This window comes from Eufriesea mexicana, unplaced genomic scaffold (assembly GCF_001483705.2).
Source record: "Eufriesea mexicana isolate 0111107269 unplaced genomic scaffold, ASM148370v2 scaffold4231, whole genome shotgun sequence".
Taxonomy (NCBI): domain Eukaryota; kingdom Metazoa; phylum Arthropoda; class Insecta; order Hymenoptera; family Apidae; genus Eufriesea; species Eufriesea mexicana.
This window is the reverse complement of record NW_016912235.1, coordinates 78,136-98,347: the sequence shown is the minus strand read 5'-3', so window position 1 is coordinate 98,347 and position 20,212 is coordinate 78,136. Positions and strand designations below refer to the sequence as shown.

At 46.0% G+C, this 20,212-nt stretch overlaps 1 protein-coding gene across 1 annotated transcript in view; it reads right to left on the bottom strand.

Moving 5' to 3' along the window:
- Nucleotides 1-20,212, bottom strand: part of nolo (ADAMTS-like no long nerve cord) — a 107,101-nt gene that overhangs the window by 33,719 nt on the left and 53,170 nt on the right. The window contains exon 5 of the mRNA XM_017905639.1: nt 1,039-1,365. Within this exon, the coding sequence (XP_017761128.1) occupies nt 1,039-1,365 (327 nt within the window). The remainder of the gene's footprint in view (nt 1-1,038; nt 1,366-20,212) is intronic.

Genomic DNA, 20,212 nt, shown 5'->3' with positions numbered 1-20,212 from the left:
TTTTCCAACCCATTATTCCACTATCGCTCCTTTTTTCCCCTCTCTTTAGACCGCCACGACGGTCATATTTCTCCGCCCTACTTCCAGATATTTTTCAATTAATTCGCGTAATCGAATTTTCACCGGCAGAAACGCGTTGCACTATGCCCGATTAAACGGCAGCCAGAAATCGCGCTCGGGCGTGCGTAAAACACAAGATTGGATGGAGCGCGGTTTGGCAGGCCGAACTCGCAAACTTCCGTGCAAAGTACAAAATATGGCGCACCGGAAGGGATACTGACACGGCACAAAAATTGCTCTCTCCCGGGAGATAAACGTTTCCGGTTTCACTGGCGCCAACTTCCTTCAAATCGAATGAACCACGACTCACTTATCAAATTGGATTCCAGCGAAACGAAACTCTCTTGCCTCGCGAAGCGGAGCGAAATTAATGCGTTTTGCGGAACAACATTTTTTCTTCCAGCCAAACGGAACTACGGCTCGCAGAGACAGAGGATACTTTGCTTCTCGAAATATCGGTTTAACCAGATTTAAAATACGACGATCCGATTCCGCTCCCCTCTTTACGTCCACGACGTTCGAGATAAACGTAGAATTTTATTCAACGACGGAAAAATCAACGGAGACGAACGCTTTTAACGATTCACCGATCGACGATTTTCGCGCCCTGGGCTACGTACTAATTGGATGTCGCATAAATCGTCGATCTTGAAACAATGCGACGATCGGTTGCCGAATGTTATTTGCCAGAGAGAGTGCTCGATCTTCGTCGTAACTTGCCTATCAGAAATTTAAGTTGAGAAAATATTATCCAAGACACCTGTAAAAACCTCGAAGCTTTCATTATCCGTTCAGTAAATTATCAGTATATTATCCCTCAGTCCAGGAAGTGCAACTATACAGGAGCGAATAAAGCGGGGTCTGTTAACAAGGGATAAAACGGGAAATTTCACGTTTTCTTTTCTATCTTTTCCCTGCTCGCTTATCCATGCACGTCAGATTCCTATGAAAATCGTAAAAGAAATTCGGATCACTCACCATGCATTCACCACCAATGCAGACGTCCACGCTGTCGATGTAGCACTTGGTGCCATCTTCCACCTTGTCCGCGAGCTGGACCACGATCGTCTCCTCGCTGTCAAGCTGCAAAGCGTCGGTGGCGTCGCGCGGAAGCGTCTTTTCGGCGGACGTTTCCTGCCTGAGCCGACCCTCGGTGTTCTCCAGCGATTGCTCGCCACGGCAGATCAAAGCGCACGGCCTGGTCGGGTCGTAATGTGGATACCATTTCAGCAGTTGCCCGCTGTACGGCACGTCGTCGAACGCGGCGCATTGCTCTGCCCGGAAATCGCTCGGGTTCTCGCAGGGCTGCAATCAAAGGCGAGGATTTTGTCTTCAAACGGTTCTGCTCTCACGATCCGCGTCGAGCTGTTGCCGTGACTTTATGGGCACCGATGATTGCGACGTGAACATGTCCGACTGTGTGTTCACGCCACGATACGAATCGGTGACTGAGAGATGGAAGAGAAGAATCAGCGAAGTGGATGAATCAATTGACGCGCGATTAGCTGCATGTGAGAATTCTATGCGTGAAAACCAGAGAAGAGTTTGCGGAACGGGCAATGATCGATGCGACGGATTATTTTACGTACAAATAGATAGAATGGCACGGCGTATCGGTTTTCTATTCTTCTCTGCGCGAATGAATTTATAAACACGATCATACCCGAATAAACCCGTAGGCTTTTTTTCGCAATGAAGTTTTAGCGTTGTATCTACGCGTATGAGATATTGCAGGGATTATTTTATAGTTACATCCCACGCGCTAGTGGAACGAGGTTGGGGAGATGAAAAGGGTGAAAACACGCAGGATCTCTCATACGTCTGTACTCTAATACCCTCTGTTTCTCACTGTCTCGTCCCTTCCAAACTCATTTTCTCTTCCTCCAGCAGTTGCTTCATACGCGCAACGCAGACTCGCCCCATGGCGCCATGTACTCTAAATCTACGAGTGCATTCTTAGACTCCTCGCTAGCAATCGACATTCTGGCATGAACATAACATTCTTTTCACGTCGAAGACTTTCATTCCCACGATATTTCATTCTATTTAAAACTGTCGATGATGAAAGCTTCAACGTATGTACCTACTAATTAACACTTTGACTGCCACGGTGGTCATTGGTGACCGGAGCGCTTGAACTACTTAAACTACATTGACCAACATCGAATGAAAATTAACAGTTAGTGCATTTTGAATATAACAGCTAATTAGAAGATACCTTGAAGTAAAAAGTGCCCCATTGAACGATTAAAAATTTTTATTAACAAGGTGCGCTATAGCGTCCTGAGCGAAACATGTGATTTCGGCGTGGCAGTCAAAGAGTTAATACCAATGTGATATCTGTAACTGTGTAATTGGTACTAGGTATATCCTCCCGTCGCGAAATAAAGCACGTGGAAAAAGTCCGACATTTCGAATACAAGAATCAAGCGCGAAACAGAATAAACTGTACCGAAATGGAGTGGCGTATTCGACGACGTTGTCGAAAATATTTAATCGGGCGAGAAGGAAAATCGACGATAATATTAGCAGATTGCCTGGTTAAAATTTACGCTGCTTATTCCAGATAGCGGTGCTCGGTTTATATCGAAATTGCTACAACAACGAAACGATGGAGTTAATAATTTCAGGATTATTTAGCTAGAACGTGCCAGCCAGTGTTTCGCCATTACTCCCACTTTATTTGTTCGTAAAGCTGTTAAACGAAGCGTATCAGCTGGCCTAGAAATCGCTCAGGATTTTCACAGGGCCGAAGGTAAAGGCGCAGATTTGGACGAAGCAGATCATTACCCAATTAGGTCGGACCGTTATCGGTATTTTAAGATGTCCACTTTGAAACGCGATCAAGGCGAGCTGATGTCCTCTTTAAGCCAACCGTACGTAACTTCATTTTCCATGTAATTCTCTCCTACTTACTCGTATTTTAAATCACTTAATCAGGACGACACACTCATTTGCGACGTTGCTCGCGTGTTTAATCATTGATTCCGCGCCGTTTCAAACGCGTTATCCCCTTCTGCCCCGTTTAATCGCCCCTCGTCCAATTAGCCGCGTTATCGCACTTCTCTTTCCGCGGAATTAATACGCGGAGATCGAGTCGAGTCGACGGTCAGACGAAAAATCAATCCGCGAGATCGAGATCGTGATCGAGACCCGCGAAGGTTCGCAATGGCGGAAGAAGGGGGTGGAAGATGATTCAACCGACGCGTCGTTTGCGTTTCGCGATGTTCCATCATCCGCAGCCAGAGACGAGTCGACGAAATTACACGGTACCGATGGCCGCTAATTATCGACGTAATTAACAGCCTGGTAATCAGATCGGATATGACTCGAGGGCGTTCCAATTGTGTACGTTTTTGCCGACACGAGCTCACCCTCGATCCTCGACGAGCGAACGAGTCGCGATGTAAATTGACCAAAGCGCAGGGTTCATTACCGTCGACCGTGTCTCCGTTTTTCCAACCATTCAGCTCGAAAAGGATCGAAGAAGGATCGGATTAGAAGCCTCGGCCAACAATTGATCGTAGCTCTTTCGCTTACTTCGACGAGAGAAGATATAACGAAATAATTTCTCAGGTTCCTTCTAATTGTTCCCTTTTTCCCCAGAGATGGCAAGGATTTCGAAAAGGTCCCACCCGACCCAAGGGTAACACGTGGGTCTTGCGTACCGCGAGTTGATTAGCAGTTCCTTGTGTAAGATGCGCGCCGGAACGCGCTGATTGAGCGTATCTCAATCCCGCGCCCATGGGTGCCACGTGGGCAAGACCTTTGGGATAGAAACTCGTTGTTCCCTTTTTTCCCTAAAAAATCTTTTTATTCGCGATCTATCGAAGCGTCTCGAGATTTTAACAAGCGAAACACGCGATAGAATCGAACGATTAACGTGAAAATTAATTTGTCCATCTCATCGGGTTCTTATATCGGAATTCCACGTAGTCTTCGATATTCGTACGAAGAATCCGTCTCGTCACGGACTACCTGAATACTCGGAAGATGTAATCGAGTTACTCGTCGATAGATCTTAACGCGATGAGAAGTTGGAGGATCGAGGTTGACACGAGGAGAGCGAGTTGCACAACGGGTATCCGGAACTGCGAAGTACGAACAATGTTAATATCCAGTCTAGCGATACGAGTATTAATTCGGAACAAAGTAACGGATTGTAACGCGTATCACGCGTTACCCAAGTAATCTCATTGCCCCGGAACATTCGAGCTGGCACATCAGCTTGTTGAAGAGAAGAGACGCTCCGTAATTCCCAGCGGGTGAAACGCGGGTGGGACGCGTATTTCCGTAGAAAAACGTTACGTATCGGATTCTGTATTCCGGTAATTATTAGATTCGAGGAAAAATACATAGCCAGAGAGGCGCAGAGTATCGAGCGTTGGCCCCGTGTGCTCGCGTGACGTTTCGCTGTTGACAGAACACCGGTCGATTTTCAACAACGGGGACATCAAAGTTCCGTATTACTTTCCGCGTTCTAACGAAGCTGATTAACAACGGTGCCAATGGTAATTAATTAACGCGCCACGCCAACTGTAATTTAGTTCGAGCAGCTTCCAGTTATTCCCGCCGTGATTACGTAACTGCTCCTTTCTTTCCATACGCGCAACGAACCCGAAACTCTGCTCCGTGTTGTAGTCGTAATACGATTGCCATGAATACGCGAATTTCCGTGGAATATGGGGGGTGGGAAAAAAGAACAACGGAGGAAGTTTCGCTTGATTAATTAAAAGTCCGTTCATATAAATTTCCCGCGTATGTAGTTCCCCGCGTCATTCCGATAATTCGCTCTTCGTCATCGGGCGGAATCGCGAGCGGGTCGCGGGAGAATCGCGTTTACGAAATCGACGAAACGTCTCCGATGGGACGTCGGGGATCATAGCTCAATGTTTTTCCATTTCCTGTAACAATCGCGTAATTTAGCCAGCGAAAAAAATATCCGCGCGTCACTCTTTTTCCTCCCATTTCGCGTAATTACTTCATCCGGTTGGTTACTCCATCCAACGAATCGGTTAATCCGCGCGACAGTTCCCTTTCCTGCCCGACGGAAGTAGCGAGAGAGGAAAAAATCGAAATAACCTCGATTAAATCCCTCCATTATTATATTATATCGGCGAGTTCGATTAAACACGGGGTATTTCGCGAAATAACCTTTTCAACGGTGTTATTCACGGATCGACTCTGTACGTATTCCCGTTGAAATTAACTCCATCAATGGGAAGCCTTTCTCTTTCGACGCCACGCTCAGGCGTACAGGCTTTTCCATTTTCTGCCCGCTCGTTTTTCCCCTCTCAGGAAATCCCTCTCGTTTTATTTCACCCTTTACATTTGTCTCCTGCCCGCCCACCCGTCTCTTTCGCTCTCAGAGCTTCCTCGTGGAACAGCGGCGTCGAATTACCCCCGCGATCCATCATTTCCCGCATCCGGAATGCAAAACGCTACTTACGGGACACCTGTTACTGGCCGCCATCGACCGAGAAAAAATTCGATGCACCGCCGAAACCGGAGTTACCGATAGATAGCAGTTTATACAACGATCTCCCGGATGATCCTCGAACGCCGATTTTTCGCGCGGGGGTTAATCCTTCATCGGGGGCAACCGTGCAGCTGCGGCGTTTAATCACGCACCCCGCGCGTGCGTCGCGTTTTTAAAGGGTCGTTAGGAAAAAATAACGCGAGAGATTTCGATACTAAATTTACTATGGGGGTTTCCTCTCCCACCATTATTTGAAGCCAGCTGGTCGCAGGTATCCCTCAATGGGGTGGCGTAGCTATAAGGGACGGTAGGAAAAGAGGACTCATCGGTAAGGCCTGCTACCTTAGACACTGGGATACTATTGGAATTAAGTTTGATTCTAGATCGCGAGTGCTTCACGCTGGAGACATCGATCTCATAGTCTAAGTTTTCATTTGTAACCCTTTGTACGTTTTGCTTCTTTTATATGTGTATTATTGTATTTAGTTTTTGGCGCATTAAACGTATGTTAAATTGGAATTGGATTGGGGTACTCGAGAGTCCTCGAAGGTGAGAATGATGATCGCTAAAATTACTAATTTTGGTATACTCTATTCGGTTTCATTCTTCGATTTCGTTCTCCGATTCCATCGTTATCCTCCCCTCTATCCACGCGGATGTTAATTCGACTATCTCGACGGTCGTTGGGATACGCGTTGGCAGTAATGTTATACGTGGTCTCGCTGGGCGAATTTTATTTCGCGACTGGTCCGAGAAGAAGAGAGCGCGTTTCGGTGTTACAAAGGATTTTTTCGTAGACGCGGATTAAATTGTGGTTACGCAAACATTATCCGCGGATACGGTATCTTTTATCTGTTATTTCAAAGAATTTTTGCTTTCAGGGCGGTTGTTATTTAGCCCGGGTCGGCGAAAGTAATTTTCACCGGGTGAAAGAGGGTGACAGCCTGCTGCTTCCGGTCGTTCACTTTTCCTACCTTCACGCAGACACGCCCCCTTTATTTCGCCCCTCGCCCAGCGGCCGCCAGGACACTTTAAATTCTTAATCCCGAGGGATTATATCACAATTATGACAATGGGATTCCGCCGTTGTTATCCCGTGTTAACATACTATTACCACTCCCGTCGTAATAATCGTTAAACGCAAACAGCTTTCGACGGGGATGAAGTTCCGGCCTCGAGGGCCACGATTCGAAAGCGATGGCTCGACTTTGTCCAATTTCCGCGTTAACCCTTCGCCTCGCTCTTTAAATCGTCCTCGTACCCTTAATTCTACCTCGATCTCTACGTTCGCGAACGTCTACCCCGTTGCCTCTGTTCGCCCTCGCAAAGTCAGCCCTGCGCTGTACAACCGCGTGCAAACTTCGTTACGAGAAGTCGCGAGATCGGTGGATAAACACTTCGGAGCGGAGGGTTTTTCGTGCTAGACAACCGCGGGTGTGTGTCGCGGCTAGGTATTATCCATTGTTCCTCGTGCAGGCAGCGTAATCGGTTGAAACGTCTGGCAAATGCCCGGCGGGGAACCGAGGAAACGATGGATGTAGAAACGTTCTCGCGTAATGAGTAGTTGAGATTCCTTGTTAAGGAGCGTCTCAACTCTGCAGTGCGGCTTTCGCGGTTCCCAACCAGGTTTCGGCGTTTCGCATAGTTTCTTCCTCTTCCGCCCTCAGCAGGCCCGCCATCCCCCGGCCCAAGTCTCGCCATCGGGAAGCAGACCTCGCAGGCAACATCCCTTCCGACGACCAACGGTCGAGAGCCTGTCCGCGATATATCGTGCATCGTGTGCGAGTTTCCGGCTTCACTCGTATATCCTTCCAGAGAACTTTCGCGGTTGAATAATTTCGCGACGGGATTGGGAATTGGATGTGGTCGGGTCGGCTTTTTTCGTGGTTGGTAGGAATCAAGGAAATAATTATGGGCGGCAGAGGAGAGACGAAACGTCTCTCGTGGTTGTCGAGTAGATGCTTTCTCGGTCGAGATTTTCGAGAATTTAACTCTTTGCATTCGGCGATTTTTTTTTGTTACAGGAAAATAGTAATTCGAAGAATTAATAGAGTAATTTAGAAGTAATAAAGAAGTAATTTTTCTGCCATAAGGTCGACGATATTTATAACCCATTTGCATCCAAGCGCGGAATATTCCGCGAGCCACGACTGTCGTATATCACCGAGCGCGGAATATTCCGCGAGCTACGACAGTCGCCTATCACCGAGCGCGGAATATTCCGCGAGCTGACTTTTTCCATTACCAGTTGCTGAATATTCTTCATATGCCACAGATCACGTTTGATCCCTTTTGTGAACATCTCATTTACATCGGTTCATTATATGGGGTGCCCATACCCAAAGCTCATCGCGTGGACGTCGTCTATATGGAAGCGAAAGGGTTAAATTAATTAAAGATTTTACTTATAATTTTTGTCGGAATTACGCGTGAAATAACGCAGATCGACTGTAACGTATGGTAATACGAAGGCACGCGTTAATTGAATTTAGGAAGTCTCTAATTAGCACTCATATCGGACGACGTTGTTGCTTATCAGTAGTTGCGGATCTCCCTATTTCGTCGGCCATTCCGGCATTGCGGTACCTTCATAGGAGCTCGCCGCGGAAAGATAATGGAGGAAATTAAAATTAAAAACGACGCAGCACGCGGCCGGGAATTCGTTTCTGTTGCCCTTTCAGGAATTTGTTTGAAAGTATCAACGTGGTATGGCGAGGTCGGCAGGTCGGGAGAGAAACACAATCGCGACGTAAATTACCCGTGGAGCGTCGCTTCAAAGCGGAGTAACGCGGGGGGAGGAGAGAAGCTCGGGACGAGAAACATGGTTTCCGTGAAGGCGCAGGTCGGTGCCGAGGAAGAAGAGCAGAGAGGAAAGAATGATGATTCACCTTCGACGATGTCAAAGTCACAGAGAGTGTGTGGCTCGGCGAAATAGCTTATGAATAGCCCGCTCATTGAGGTGCGGCAGAAATAAAGGAGAAAGTGGAGAGGATGGCAGCGGCGCGTTCGTGGACGTCGACGTCGTGCAAGAATCGGACCTCGTATCTCTCGGCAAGATGGAAACCCGTCTCGGAAGGCCATTTTCTCCGGCCGGCGACCAAGTGACGTCTCCGCATCCACGATATAAAGAAAAACACACGCCGTTGCTCGTTTCTACGATAACACAGCGCCGCTCTTTTTCGCCCATGGTTCGCGACGAGAGGAAGGAGCGAGCGATCGAGAGGCTGCGAGAGAACAGGTTGCTGCTGGAGAACGCTCTGCGAAAATAACATTTCTAAAACGTGTCCGGGACAAGTGGTTATAAGCAATCCTGTTACCTTTGCGGGATCATTCGGGAAATTCGTGCAAACGTGCTTTTGCTTCGAACCCTCTTTCCCCCGGCTGGAATTCCCATCTTCGTTTCATCAGGGGAGAACGAGAATTTTGAGAATTACGGACGAGCCCGGCAGAACCCTGATCTATCGAATTCCACGATTGTCTGCGGGAAATTTTGCTCCGGCGCAGCGAAACGTTCTCGCCCTCGCCGCGTAACCCAAGCTGACTTAAAAGGGGATAAAAATGGCGTGCTAATTTCCAGGACACCTCGTTTAAGTTGCGAAAATCGTGGCTCGCTGCGAAACTCAATCGAAAGTCACGCGAGCCCAATTTCAACTGCGAGATCCTGCGCCGTGGATCGATAGTTCGCGAAGCGGGACCACCGGGGTGTTTAGGGGGGTGGGCGCGAGTGGGAAGGATAGAGAAGAAAGGGAAACGGAAGAGGTTGGCACGTTTCTCGATTATCCGTATTTACGGAAATTCCGTGCACGTTACACCCGATAACTTTCGTAACGGATTACTCGTGGAAAGTTTCTGCCGAGGAAGAGAAAGAGGTAAAGAGAACTCACCCCGATAAACTACACCGAACGAATCGTCAATGCAGTCAAATGGACCCGGAGGGCCGTCAGCGACTCAAAGGGTTGGAAACGTGTCCGTCCCCGAGAATTTTCATTCCACGAAATTTCTCGGTGACTCGCCTCCGAGTAGTTTACACGGTCACCCCTCTTTCCCCCAGCTGGATACGATTGCGAGCACGTTGACCGACCTCTTACGGTGTTTTTCTCGGTGAATACGCCACTCCACTCTCGATTATGGCACACATCCCGACGTTTCCACTACTTTTGCGACTTCTCTTCTCTTCCCCTCTTCTTCTCGCTCTTCCTGTCATTCGTAATAATCGTTTCTCGTCGAGATTTAGGCGGAAAATTACGTTCTCTAACGAACATTTTAACAGGGTACTCCCTTTCTTCCCCCCCTTTTCACCCTCCTACGATGAAGTGTTAAAATTGCTTTTGCAAACAGAAATCTGGATAAAATTGAAAAACTTCGAAGGACGTAACGAATGAAATGAAAAAAGTTACAAAGTTACGAGTATAAACTGCCGCCGATGCAGTTTCCTTGAGAAGATAGAAGGCGCGATTTTTTCCGAATGTACACTACGATTTGATTTACCTCGGAAGAAATTAACGTTGTTTAGCGACCAGATGATCGTGGCAGATTCATTTGTTCGGAATTGTTCGGGACAGTGAAAAAGAACGAAAAGAACAGGTACGATTACGCGAACCTGTAATTTCCTTATCGCCGATCCGGATCCAGAGCATACGACCTTTCACGTGCCGGTTGTTGGCTATCGTGAAGTTTCCCGTGTGTCGTAGCAATATCCGAAAACGACACTTATTGTCAACGATTGAGGGTCGGGACGTGCAAACCCTCTGTACGCTATTAAACCTACTGAATTGGAAAAGGAATGAAGCTGGAAGAGAGACTGATCCCACGGTAAACGCAATAAAGCCCGTTCGATTAAGAAAGCTTAAGGCTTATTCGCGATTCGCCCGGTGTCACAGCCTTCCTCGCTTCGTTATAACTTTTCAACAATTTTTCCATCCACGAAACCCTCTTCTTTTATCCTAAATATTTTTATGTGTTGTCCCTGTGTCTCTGTGTTTAACCTTAGAGCGTCGCTTCAGTTGACTGAACGCTTCGAGTCCCAAAAGAAAGTACACGACTGACGAAACTAGTAGATACACGATCAAACAGAACCGACTGCACATATTCCATCTGCACACACAACCTACAATACTTAAAAACATAATTTCGCTCTAGATAGGAACGTCGAGAGAGACAATATTCCGCGTATTATTTGATCTCCGTCGACGATGAAAATTCATTTTCTTCTATATTACTAAGGGTATTTCATTATTTTACCTTGCTCCTTCGTGATTCTTCATTTTACCATCTCTCGGTACTTTAGAAACATTCAATTTTTGTCGTTTTGCTGCGTCTCTTTACGATGGAACGAGGTCCAATAGACCCCAAGTCTGTATGTGTAACAACGTTTATCGTCAATGACCTATGTCAATCTGTCAAATAGGCTTGTAATATGACGTTAAGGACTGTTATGGTTTCATCTGTAAGTACGTGTTGTAGTAAAAACTAAATAATGTAGGATTTTTAGCTATATTAATCCTATGCAAACCAAAATCTGTGTATCTAATAAAGCACAACTCTCTTTAACAACAGAACAAATTTATTTAATTGACATAATGAACCAGGTTCCTCTCAATTATAACACTCAACGTCTTGACCACACACACTCTATCCTCGACTACACCCCGTCTGCCTGCCTCGCGCCCTTGCATCCCTATTTAAAGCTAGATCTATCTCATTCCATACACACGCTTTCTCTCTTAATCATTCTACAGACATTCCGACAAAAGAATTTGCCGCTATCATTTGTTCTTTCTACGCCAAACACCCGATACCGCCATTTGCTACTCTTTGCTTTTCAAGGAGACGCCTAAACGCTTTCCATGCGCTCCATACACTCATTCACCTCGTCAAAGCAGATGCCGCTGTTTATTATTTGATAGAGTCCTTCGCCATTCGCCACTCCACAATAATAAAATAAACTCTACATCCTAGCGATGTGGGGGCGATCCCTTCCCCTGCGTTTTGCCTTTTGTTAGCGCGTGTCCTTTGTCTCCCATTTTCTATAGACGTCTTGTGACCTAAACAGGCCAGTTCTAACCGTTCTATACAGTTTTTCCACCGTTTCCAGTGACTACTATTCCTTTGCGTTATAACCCCTTAACACTAAGTCAATTTTTAACTCTTAGGGGCACGCTGGGATTAAAAGTGTCCCACCTTTTCGGTGCACCGTAATGCATGATGGAACATTCTTAATCCCTTCGGTACTACCGTCGCCTATTGGCGGCATCCACGAAACGTCACCGATGACTGTCGCGATCCGAGTGAAAAGTTTAGTGTCAATCACGCTCGAGGTTTCTATGAATACCGCAAAACACGTTTTCCTCTCTTCCAGTGCCACCACTCTTGTGGAAAACTTCCTCGTACCGCGAATGTATAACCGCGGCCAGCTCCTCCGTACCGAAAGGGTTAATGCTGTAAAGAATTAAATAGCCGAGATGAGGAACGGTGGATAGATCTAGGGTCGAAACGTTCGGTGCCTATGAAATCTTGGATCCAGTCGATCGATATAAATCGATGCACGTTTCGCGTTAAGGATTACTATATCACGCGTGATAATTCGGTTGCGAACAAGCAGCTGTTTTAAGGGCTTCGGAATAGCTGGTGGACGATAACGAGACAAGAGGTATCTTCATCACAGGGCAAACAAGAAACGGAATGAAGATGCATCCGGCGAACATTGGCAAGTTTACACTGCGAAACGGTCGCGTTAATTCCAAGGACAGATCCCTTGGATAACAAGAATCGTCGATGCGACTGTACAACCAACCGCTAGTTCTTCCAGACGCCCGGGGATTTCGACGATTTTAATCCTGAGCACCCGGATTCAACTTGATCCACCAATTCCCACCAGCAGCCTGCTACTGCAAACAGAATCAATTCCATTCTCCGGCATGTTGTAATGGCGCCGCAATTCTCTTCGGTTTGACCTGATTTCGCTTCCTGAGACCTCGTCATGGTTATTTATTTTTCAAGCGAACGATTTTCCATTACACGACGTAGCAAGCCCGACGTGGCGAAGGTATCGAAATCATAAATTTTAATTTCGGGTTTCGCAAGCTTAGCAGTGTCCACGGGTTCGAGGGCGTCGCTCTCGATCAGCACTCAAGGCGAATTATTCGAGAAACGAATTTTCTGATTAACGTTTAACACTAGAGAGTAGTAGAACTACCAACCCAGTCAAAATGACTGGTCCCAGAATTTTCCTTTTGGAAATCACTCAACAAATACACCTGCTTTAAGAATAAAATTGGTATCAACTCCTATTAACCCTTTGGCTACTGTGGGACGCGCTCAGAAATTTTGCTTTTGCGACACGGAGGGTGCATATAAGAGCTCAACACAGTTTGCTTTTTTGACACGGAGGGCGCATCTCTATCCAAAATTTTGTCGCTATCGGCGGACATTGTAAATGAATTCCTACCCGTGTGGTACGATCAGTGCGTTTCAAAGTTTGCCGTAGTCAAAGGGTTAAGAAAGAACTGTAATCAATATTGTAGTATCGCAGGATTTCCATCTCGTGTATAGGTAACTCTAGCTTAGAAAATCACCGAGGGTTCGAGGGCCAGCATGACCATATTTTGTCATGTTGGGGGAGGCTTTTGGGGAAGATATAAAAGAAGGCAGAAGTGGTTAGTGGGCAGTGATTGGAAGAGTTCTTGAGAGACAGTTCTTTAGAGGAGTTCTCAGTTGTTTTAGTTGTGAGCCATTAGTTGTAACAGGCTGAATTGTCATTGTGTCGTTGAGTTGAGTGTAGTCTTAAGTTGTAGTTGATATAGATTCGTATGCTTAATGTCACCCACATATTGTTATTTAATTAATAGTCCGTATTTACCACCTACCACCTACCACAGTCTCTACAATATATTCACTCATATCCATCGTATCGCTGAAATTACTATAATCTTTGCACGTTATAGCTAGGTACTCATTAAAGATCGGTAGTTCTAATGTTAATCTCGTTTAAGAGTCTTTCTTGGATATTCCTAGCTCATTTTTCGGATAAAAATTTCTGCGATAGAAATACGAAAGGGATCTGGAATTTTCGAGATTAGGCGAAAGCTCGACGATAGGCAGAGATATTTAGTAAATAATCACGAGATTGATATATTCAACGCAACAAGTCCAACTCGTTTTGAGTTTCGGTGTAATTGCCACTGGTTTGGGCAGGCTCGATTCGCTGCAGCCTATTCGTTACGTATTGACGTCATATGATTTAGTACGCTTCGATTATGTCAATTACGCATCGAGCCCGTTACCATCTCTGTTAAATATTCCGGACTATTAAACATCGAACGCAGTGTTCGCCAGAGCTTTTCGTTTCGCGTTCCGTTCCGGACAACTCTCGAGTATCTTAAACCACGTTTCAAACGGAGATTAACCTTTCCGATTTCAATCGATTCGGGGTCTGGTGGTTGGATTTACTTGTTGCGAAACCAAATGAATTTTCATTCCGCTCGTCCTTTCATTTATGCGCCGCGAAAGGGCCATTTGTTGTCGTTTCTCGGTCGCCAGAGGTTTCCCCTTTAATCCTAGAGGCTTTTAATTTTCCTACGCCATTTCGAACCGGCTTTCATCCTCCATTTATTCCCCTTTTCTCCCTTCATATTTTCCCTTCTTTCTCCATTTACGAAACGCCACGGCAAACGTCCAGGAACGGCCGCAATGCGAACGAGAAAACGTCGGTGAGCCGAACGAATGGCTAATTAAAGCACGAGGACATCGATCGAAGGATACACGCATTAGGGGCGAATGCAACTTTGTTATTGACCGGCCGACAATTGCCCTTGGTTTCATGGAAACTGACCTGATTTTCCATCGCGTTCTTCCTCAGGTATTGACGTCAAATGACCTTTCGTGTGCCGACCAGCGCGCGCGCTGCGTCGCGTTCATGCTTTAATACACGTTTATCCGCGGATGCATAACTAATTTTCTTCGATCGATATCGCCGCCTCTTCCTTTCGTTTTAATTAATAAACAGCGCCTCAATGGGCTGACATTGGGAGGGAGGGACATAAATACCCGGGAGAAAATAATTCTTCGCGAGTGCAACTTTAGCCGGACGATATTAATCTCGAAACTCCGGGCCCCTACGTTCTCCACGTTTCCACGGAAGAGTTCGATAAATAACTTCAACCTCGTTTTCGCCCGTATTGTAATAACTCTCGGTTCCACCAAATTTGACCCGGTTTCCCTCGCGCTAGACCGTGTGGACCAGTGACGTCAAATGATCCTTTCCGGAATCGACCATGAAATTAGCGTCGCTTTAATCTCTCTGCGGCTGTAGCAGGGCGCCTTTCATTAAGCTCTAAGCTATTAATATACCCCCGAGTGTTCGATATGCTACGACAGTTCGTTCCAGAATTAATCCTCGGATATCCAGCCTGATAGCCAATAGTTTAACAGTCGATCGCCCTTCCTGCATCATTCACGTGCGTGAATATTTTCCTCCGACGTCGAAATATTAGCCTGGTCGGTGGAATATCTTCATCGAGATATCCGATAATTCGAGATAGAACCCGTATCCAGAGCGAACCAGGTCGATTCGTCTTGTCTGTCCAGTGTTCGTTACTTCGAACCTCCCTTTAATTCGCACTTTGCGATCCTTTGTCGAGCAGGTAACGATCTAGGTTGCGGGCGGTACACACGTGCCGCAGGAGTGTGTGCGAGCACACGCACAGGACACGTACGGGATCGGCTACGTACGCGTGCACGCACAAAGGGATATCCAGATGGCAGAACGTCTCGCACATGGAAATGCAGCGCTGTGCCACGGCCAGGGCTATGCATTTCTGTGATTGCCATCAGCCACGACGGGACCGTCGCTCGTCAGAATGGGAGCTGCATTCGGATCCCGATTCCGGAACGTTCGTCTCGTTCTCGCACTCTCGTCCTTCGTCATCCTTCCACTTCTCTCTTTTCTCTATTTTTTCTCGTTTCTCGGCAGATCTCGCGCCGAGGCGACCATCGCGACCATCTCGCGTGCTGCGATCCTCGCGTTCGTTTTTCACTCTCCGATTCACCCGGTCACGGAGCCACTAAAAACGCTTGTTTATCGATTGTCCGGTCGAAAAACGCTCGGCCACGTTCGCTTCGTGGAAACGAAAAATAAAATGGAATGGCGTTGTTTGTACACGAGATTACGTCCTCGGTAAAATATTTGTCTTTGTCGGAGGGGGAGGGCCGCGTGAAACATGGCGAATATTCTAAAATATTTTTCCGCGACGCGCGTAATATTTTGAGGCGCCGGGATATTTGTGGGGCGTCGCTGGATTCTTTTGGAATAAAGTTCCCTTACGTCGTCGTAGCGGCAAAGTTGCGCGTTAAAACGATGGCGGAAATTTCTCTTTTGACAGCGCGCAGCGATCGCCGGGGTATTTTTCTGCATGGCTCCATAGCGTCGCGAAATTTCAATGGCGCGAAGCGGCGCGAGACGAGATCGGGATTCGCCACCTCTCGAGCCCTTTGCGCTTTAATCGACGATGTAAAGAGTCACCTTGGCGCACGCGGATGAATCGAGAGCATTGTCCGAGTCTGACTCGATGAATCGACGCGGTCACATATCGGGTCTCTTATGCAAACGAGTCGGCTACGTTTCACAGTCTCGAACGGCGGTAAGAGATACGTGATAGGAGAAACGTTCAAAAAATTATTAGCAACCTTAAATTTAAAATGAAATGAGAAACTCTTAATAAGAATAGTGTAAAATCCCTTGACCCTTTGACTGCCACGCCGAAATTACGTATTTTATTCACGATGCCACGGGAGTGCACCGCTAGATGCAAGATTTGTCCTAATATTTCTTTGATCGATGTTCTAATAAAAATTTTTAATCGTTCAATGTGACACTTTTTATCTTAAAGCGTCTTCTAATTAGCGCTTATGTTCATAATCCACCAACTGTCAATTGTGCTTCAATTTTTATAATTGTAGTATACAAGTAGCTCCGGTCACCAATGCTCACCGTGGCAGTCAAAGTGTTAACAGAGTTAACGCAAAAAGAGTCATAATTAGAAGAAAATATTTTCCTTGCTCAAATTTTGTTTATCTCGTATCTTCTGGGACTGTTTGTCTCACAAATATCACCTATAGGCTAATGCAACACGATGACAGATGTGTCAAGCATTGATAACCGGTGGCTGTCATTCTTCTATTTTAAGTATCTTAAACCGATATTTTATGGTGAAGTCGCTCATAGTAGGAAGTAGGGCTCTTCGTTTAGTTTAGTTCTAATCCAAGAGTAGCAGGACACACTTGTCATTGTCGTCGCGTTCGTAGTATTAACCCTTTGCACTCGAGAGGTGAGCTTCAGTCACCGTTTCATAAAATTTTGAAGATCAATATTAATTAATATATCAAATTTAATGTAATGTAACAGTGTCCGAAGTATCGAAGTCAAATAATTCTACAATTCTATTATTATACAATTCTTCATTTACTGCTCAGAAAAGTATCCCCAGTTTTTTAGTAGAGAATCTTTGAATTTCTACTCTTCTCTAGCCAAAAAGTCGTTGAGTGCAAAGGGTTAAATCTTCTCTGACTTCTTATTTCTCAGTATACATTTGTATACCTGAGTTCCCTGTATATCCTACATTAATATTACCCATCTTATGCGATAATACGAAACAAATATTAAAACGCAACGATGATGGCAGATGTGCCAAGCATCGACGATTGATAGCTGTCATCCTTCTGTTTTAAGTATCTTAAGCCGATATTTTATGGCAGAATCGGTCATGATAGAAAGTAGGGCTCTTCGTTTAATTTAGTTCTAATCCAAGAACAGCAGGACATGCTTGCCTGTCTTCTTACTTTTATTCTCCCTTATCTTTTTATTTTTCACTATACATCTGCATACCATATTTAAAACTTTCGAGTTCTTTTCGATAGAACCTTGGTCACCTCTCAGCTTCCACCAGCGTTTATCTCGCAAATATCAGCCGTTCTCGATGTAAAAGGTATAGAGTTCGTGGGTCGTATTTGAAGCTGGTCGATCTCGAATCCGATTAAACGGCAATTCCCGGGAATTACATTAGCAGCGGGTCATAAATTTTTCGAGATGGCACGCAACGATTTCGACGTGACACCGCATTGCCCTTGAAAGCTAATCGAGCCAAACCGCAACCCTCTGTCGTGACCGAGATCGCGGTTTCGCGGCATGCATACTACCGGCCTGTAGCCCATTCCCGATGGCGCTTGTACACGTTAAGAAAGACAAAGGCGGTCGATTATCGGGGCATGGATGAAAAATACAACCGGCTAACGTCCTCAACGTTGGCCATGCCTCAACGTCCTGTCGATGCGCGAGGACGATGCTTCAAGGGATTTGGGAGTCGCGAAGTCGCTGAAACGTTCGTGTTCTCCCGATTTCTCTCCTAACACGTGGTTCATCATTGTTCTTTCGCTTAATTTCTTCACGGCAACTATCTCGTATTCGTTGTAGTAGCTCCACTATATCGTTTATTCCATCAAACGTTGGGTATTTTACTAAATTCTGACGAAATGTACCCTTCCAGCGTATAGATATTTCTGTGTCGAGACAGATATCTCGTTTTCGAAGAGTTTTATAAATTTTTCATCCGATATTCCGTTTCTTTGAATAAAAGCGGACAAAAAGACGAGTGACTCTGGCAGCGACCCGACGAAGAGCGGGATTTTTGCGAGGCTGTGCCTGGAGAACCGGGGGATGCCATCGACTTTATCAAAAAGGAAACGGAGAGACAGGCGAGGAGATAGAGAACCAAATTTTCCATGTAAACGGGTCGAAAGTTGCACGTCCCTAGCCTCTAGACATATCAAACTCGATCGTAAAAAATTAATCGTCCGGAAAGCGGAAGTGTGTCGGCGGTAGTCTGTTCCCGTCCACGGTTATACGCGTCGTATCGATGCGCTATTGGGGTTGTTGTACTGTTCGGGGTTCGATGGCGGTCGTGTTTAGAAACAGCTCGAACCAATGATCGTTCGATTAAAATGATCCGCTAGTTTTTCGCGAACACGCTTCCTCGTAAAGAAAAATACGATAGTTGCCGAATATCTGGAAAGGATAGGGAAACATTGGTATTCTTCTTCGTTAAAAAATAAATAAATAAATGGTACTATAATGATATTAATTGCCTCATTTCTTTCTGTTCGACTTGTCTGATGTTTAGAATTCACGTGCCAATGACCAAAGCTACCGCGAATACTGGGTCCACAGGGCATTAATAATTCTTCGTTTTAATTTAAATCCTGTTCGAGGCCGCATTGTTGCAACAGCGCTAATAACACCGTAGCCCGTATATGGATTTCATTTTATAAAATAATAATGACTTTACCAGTGACATGGTTGGAATACTGGTTAACACTTAATTAACTCGCGCGGGATTACGGTAACTAAACAAATTCGCTTCTCTACCAGCCTCCCTCCCTCTCGCGGCCTCTCTTCCTCACCTGTGATAACACGCCGATCCAAAGCGATTTCCGCGCGCCGATCGAAGATCGAGCTCTGGCAAATTTCGATCGAATCGGTTGCTCATTATCGCGATTGCGGTGGCCGATTAACGCTACGGATCCGGTAACAAACGATATTTTAATTGTTCCAATGAAACAGTTTAGCGACATGTAAATCGAGCATACGTCGTATACGACGCGTATACGTGTACCAGTCGGTTTTATCCCTGACCGATCGCGAGGAATCGATATTTCGATATATTATTATCAAGGGAACTAGTTGGTCGTGGCTCATTATCGTAAAGCCCGACGAACATTGTCGCTATAAAATCAGTGGTAACTGAATTACTAACGCGATAATGCCCGATCCCGAGGCGTCGCGCGTACGCGTTATACGCGGCAATAATTAATTAATGTCCACTGCATCATCGTCCGCCTTTATGCGACCGGTTCATTCGTATTTTTCCGCCCGTGTAAAGGCCGACCGGCTGAACAAAGAGGGAAATGCGATAAAGCCGAACCCGCCGTTCGTTTAATCCGGCAGTTATATGTTATATCGTAATTCGCGAAACCTGCGCGATGATTGCTTCCCTATCTTCGTTTATTTATTTATTTTTTCCTCCCTATCCCCCGCACCCTCGGCATTTCCAGTCGCCGCCATTCTTCCGATATAATTCTCCGCCGTAATTTTCGGTCATCGTAATTTCCGGATTTGCATAATGCCCTCGTTAAATACGCTTGTGCATTTTTCCGCGCGCACTTGAGATCCGCGCAGCCGGTGATTTCAACGCCGCGCGAAAACGCGTGTTTTCGCGTTTCGTTAATCGCGTCGCGTTCAATTAATATCCGGTCGCCCGAGCATTTTCGATGCTGCAATTTTTCCGATTGCCGCCGCGTGATTTTCGGCCAAACGAGAAGTGGAAAGCACGTTGCGGGGCCAACGTCCACTCGTTTACGTGGCTGGATTTTAGCTGGTCCTTGGTTCTTGCAAAAAAGCACGCCCGAGACGAGAGACAGGAGGGGAAAAGCACGATGACCAGCGACTTTCGGCGAAATTTGAACGCATGCCGAACTTACAAGCTTGTTGCGATTTAAGGTTGACCGCGCTTCCAGGCAAGTTTTAAGCTGTATTAGTCCGACGAGATTCAACGCGGTTTAAAGCGGCGAATCTAAGCATAATATAGCGTACATAGTACGCCGTTATTCCGTATAAATACAGCT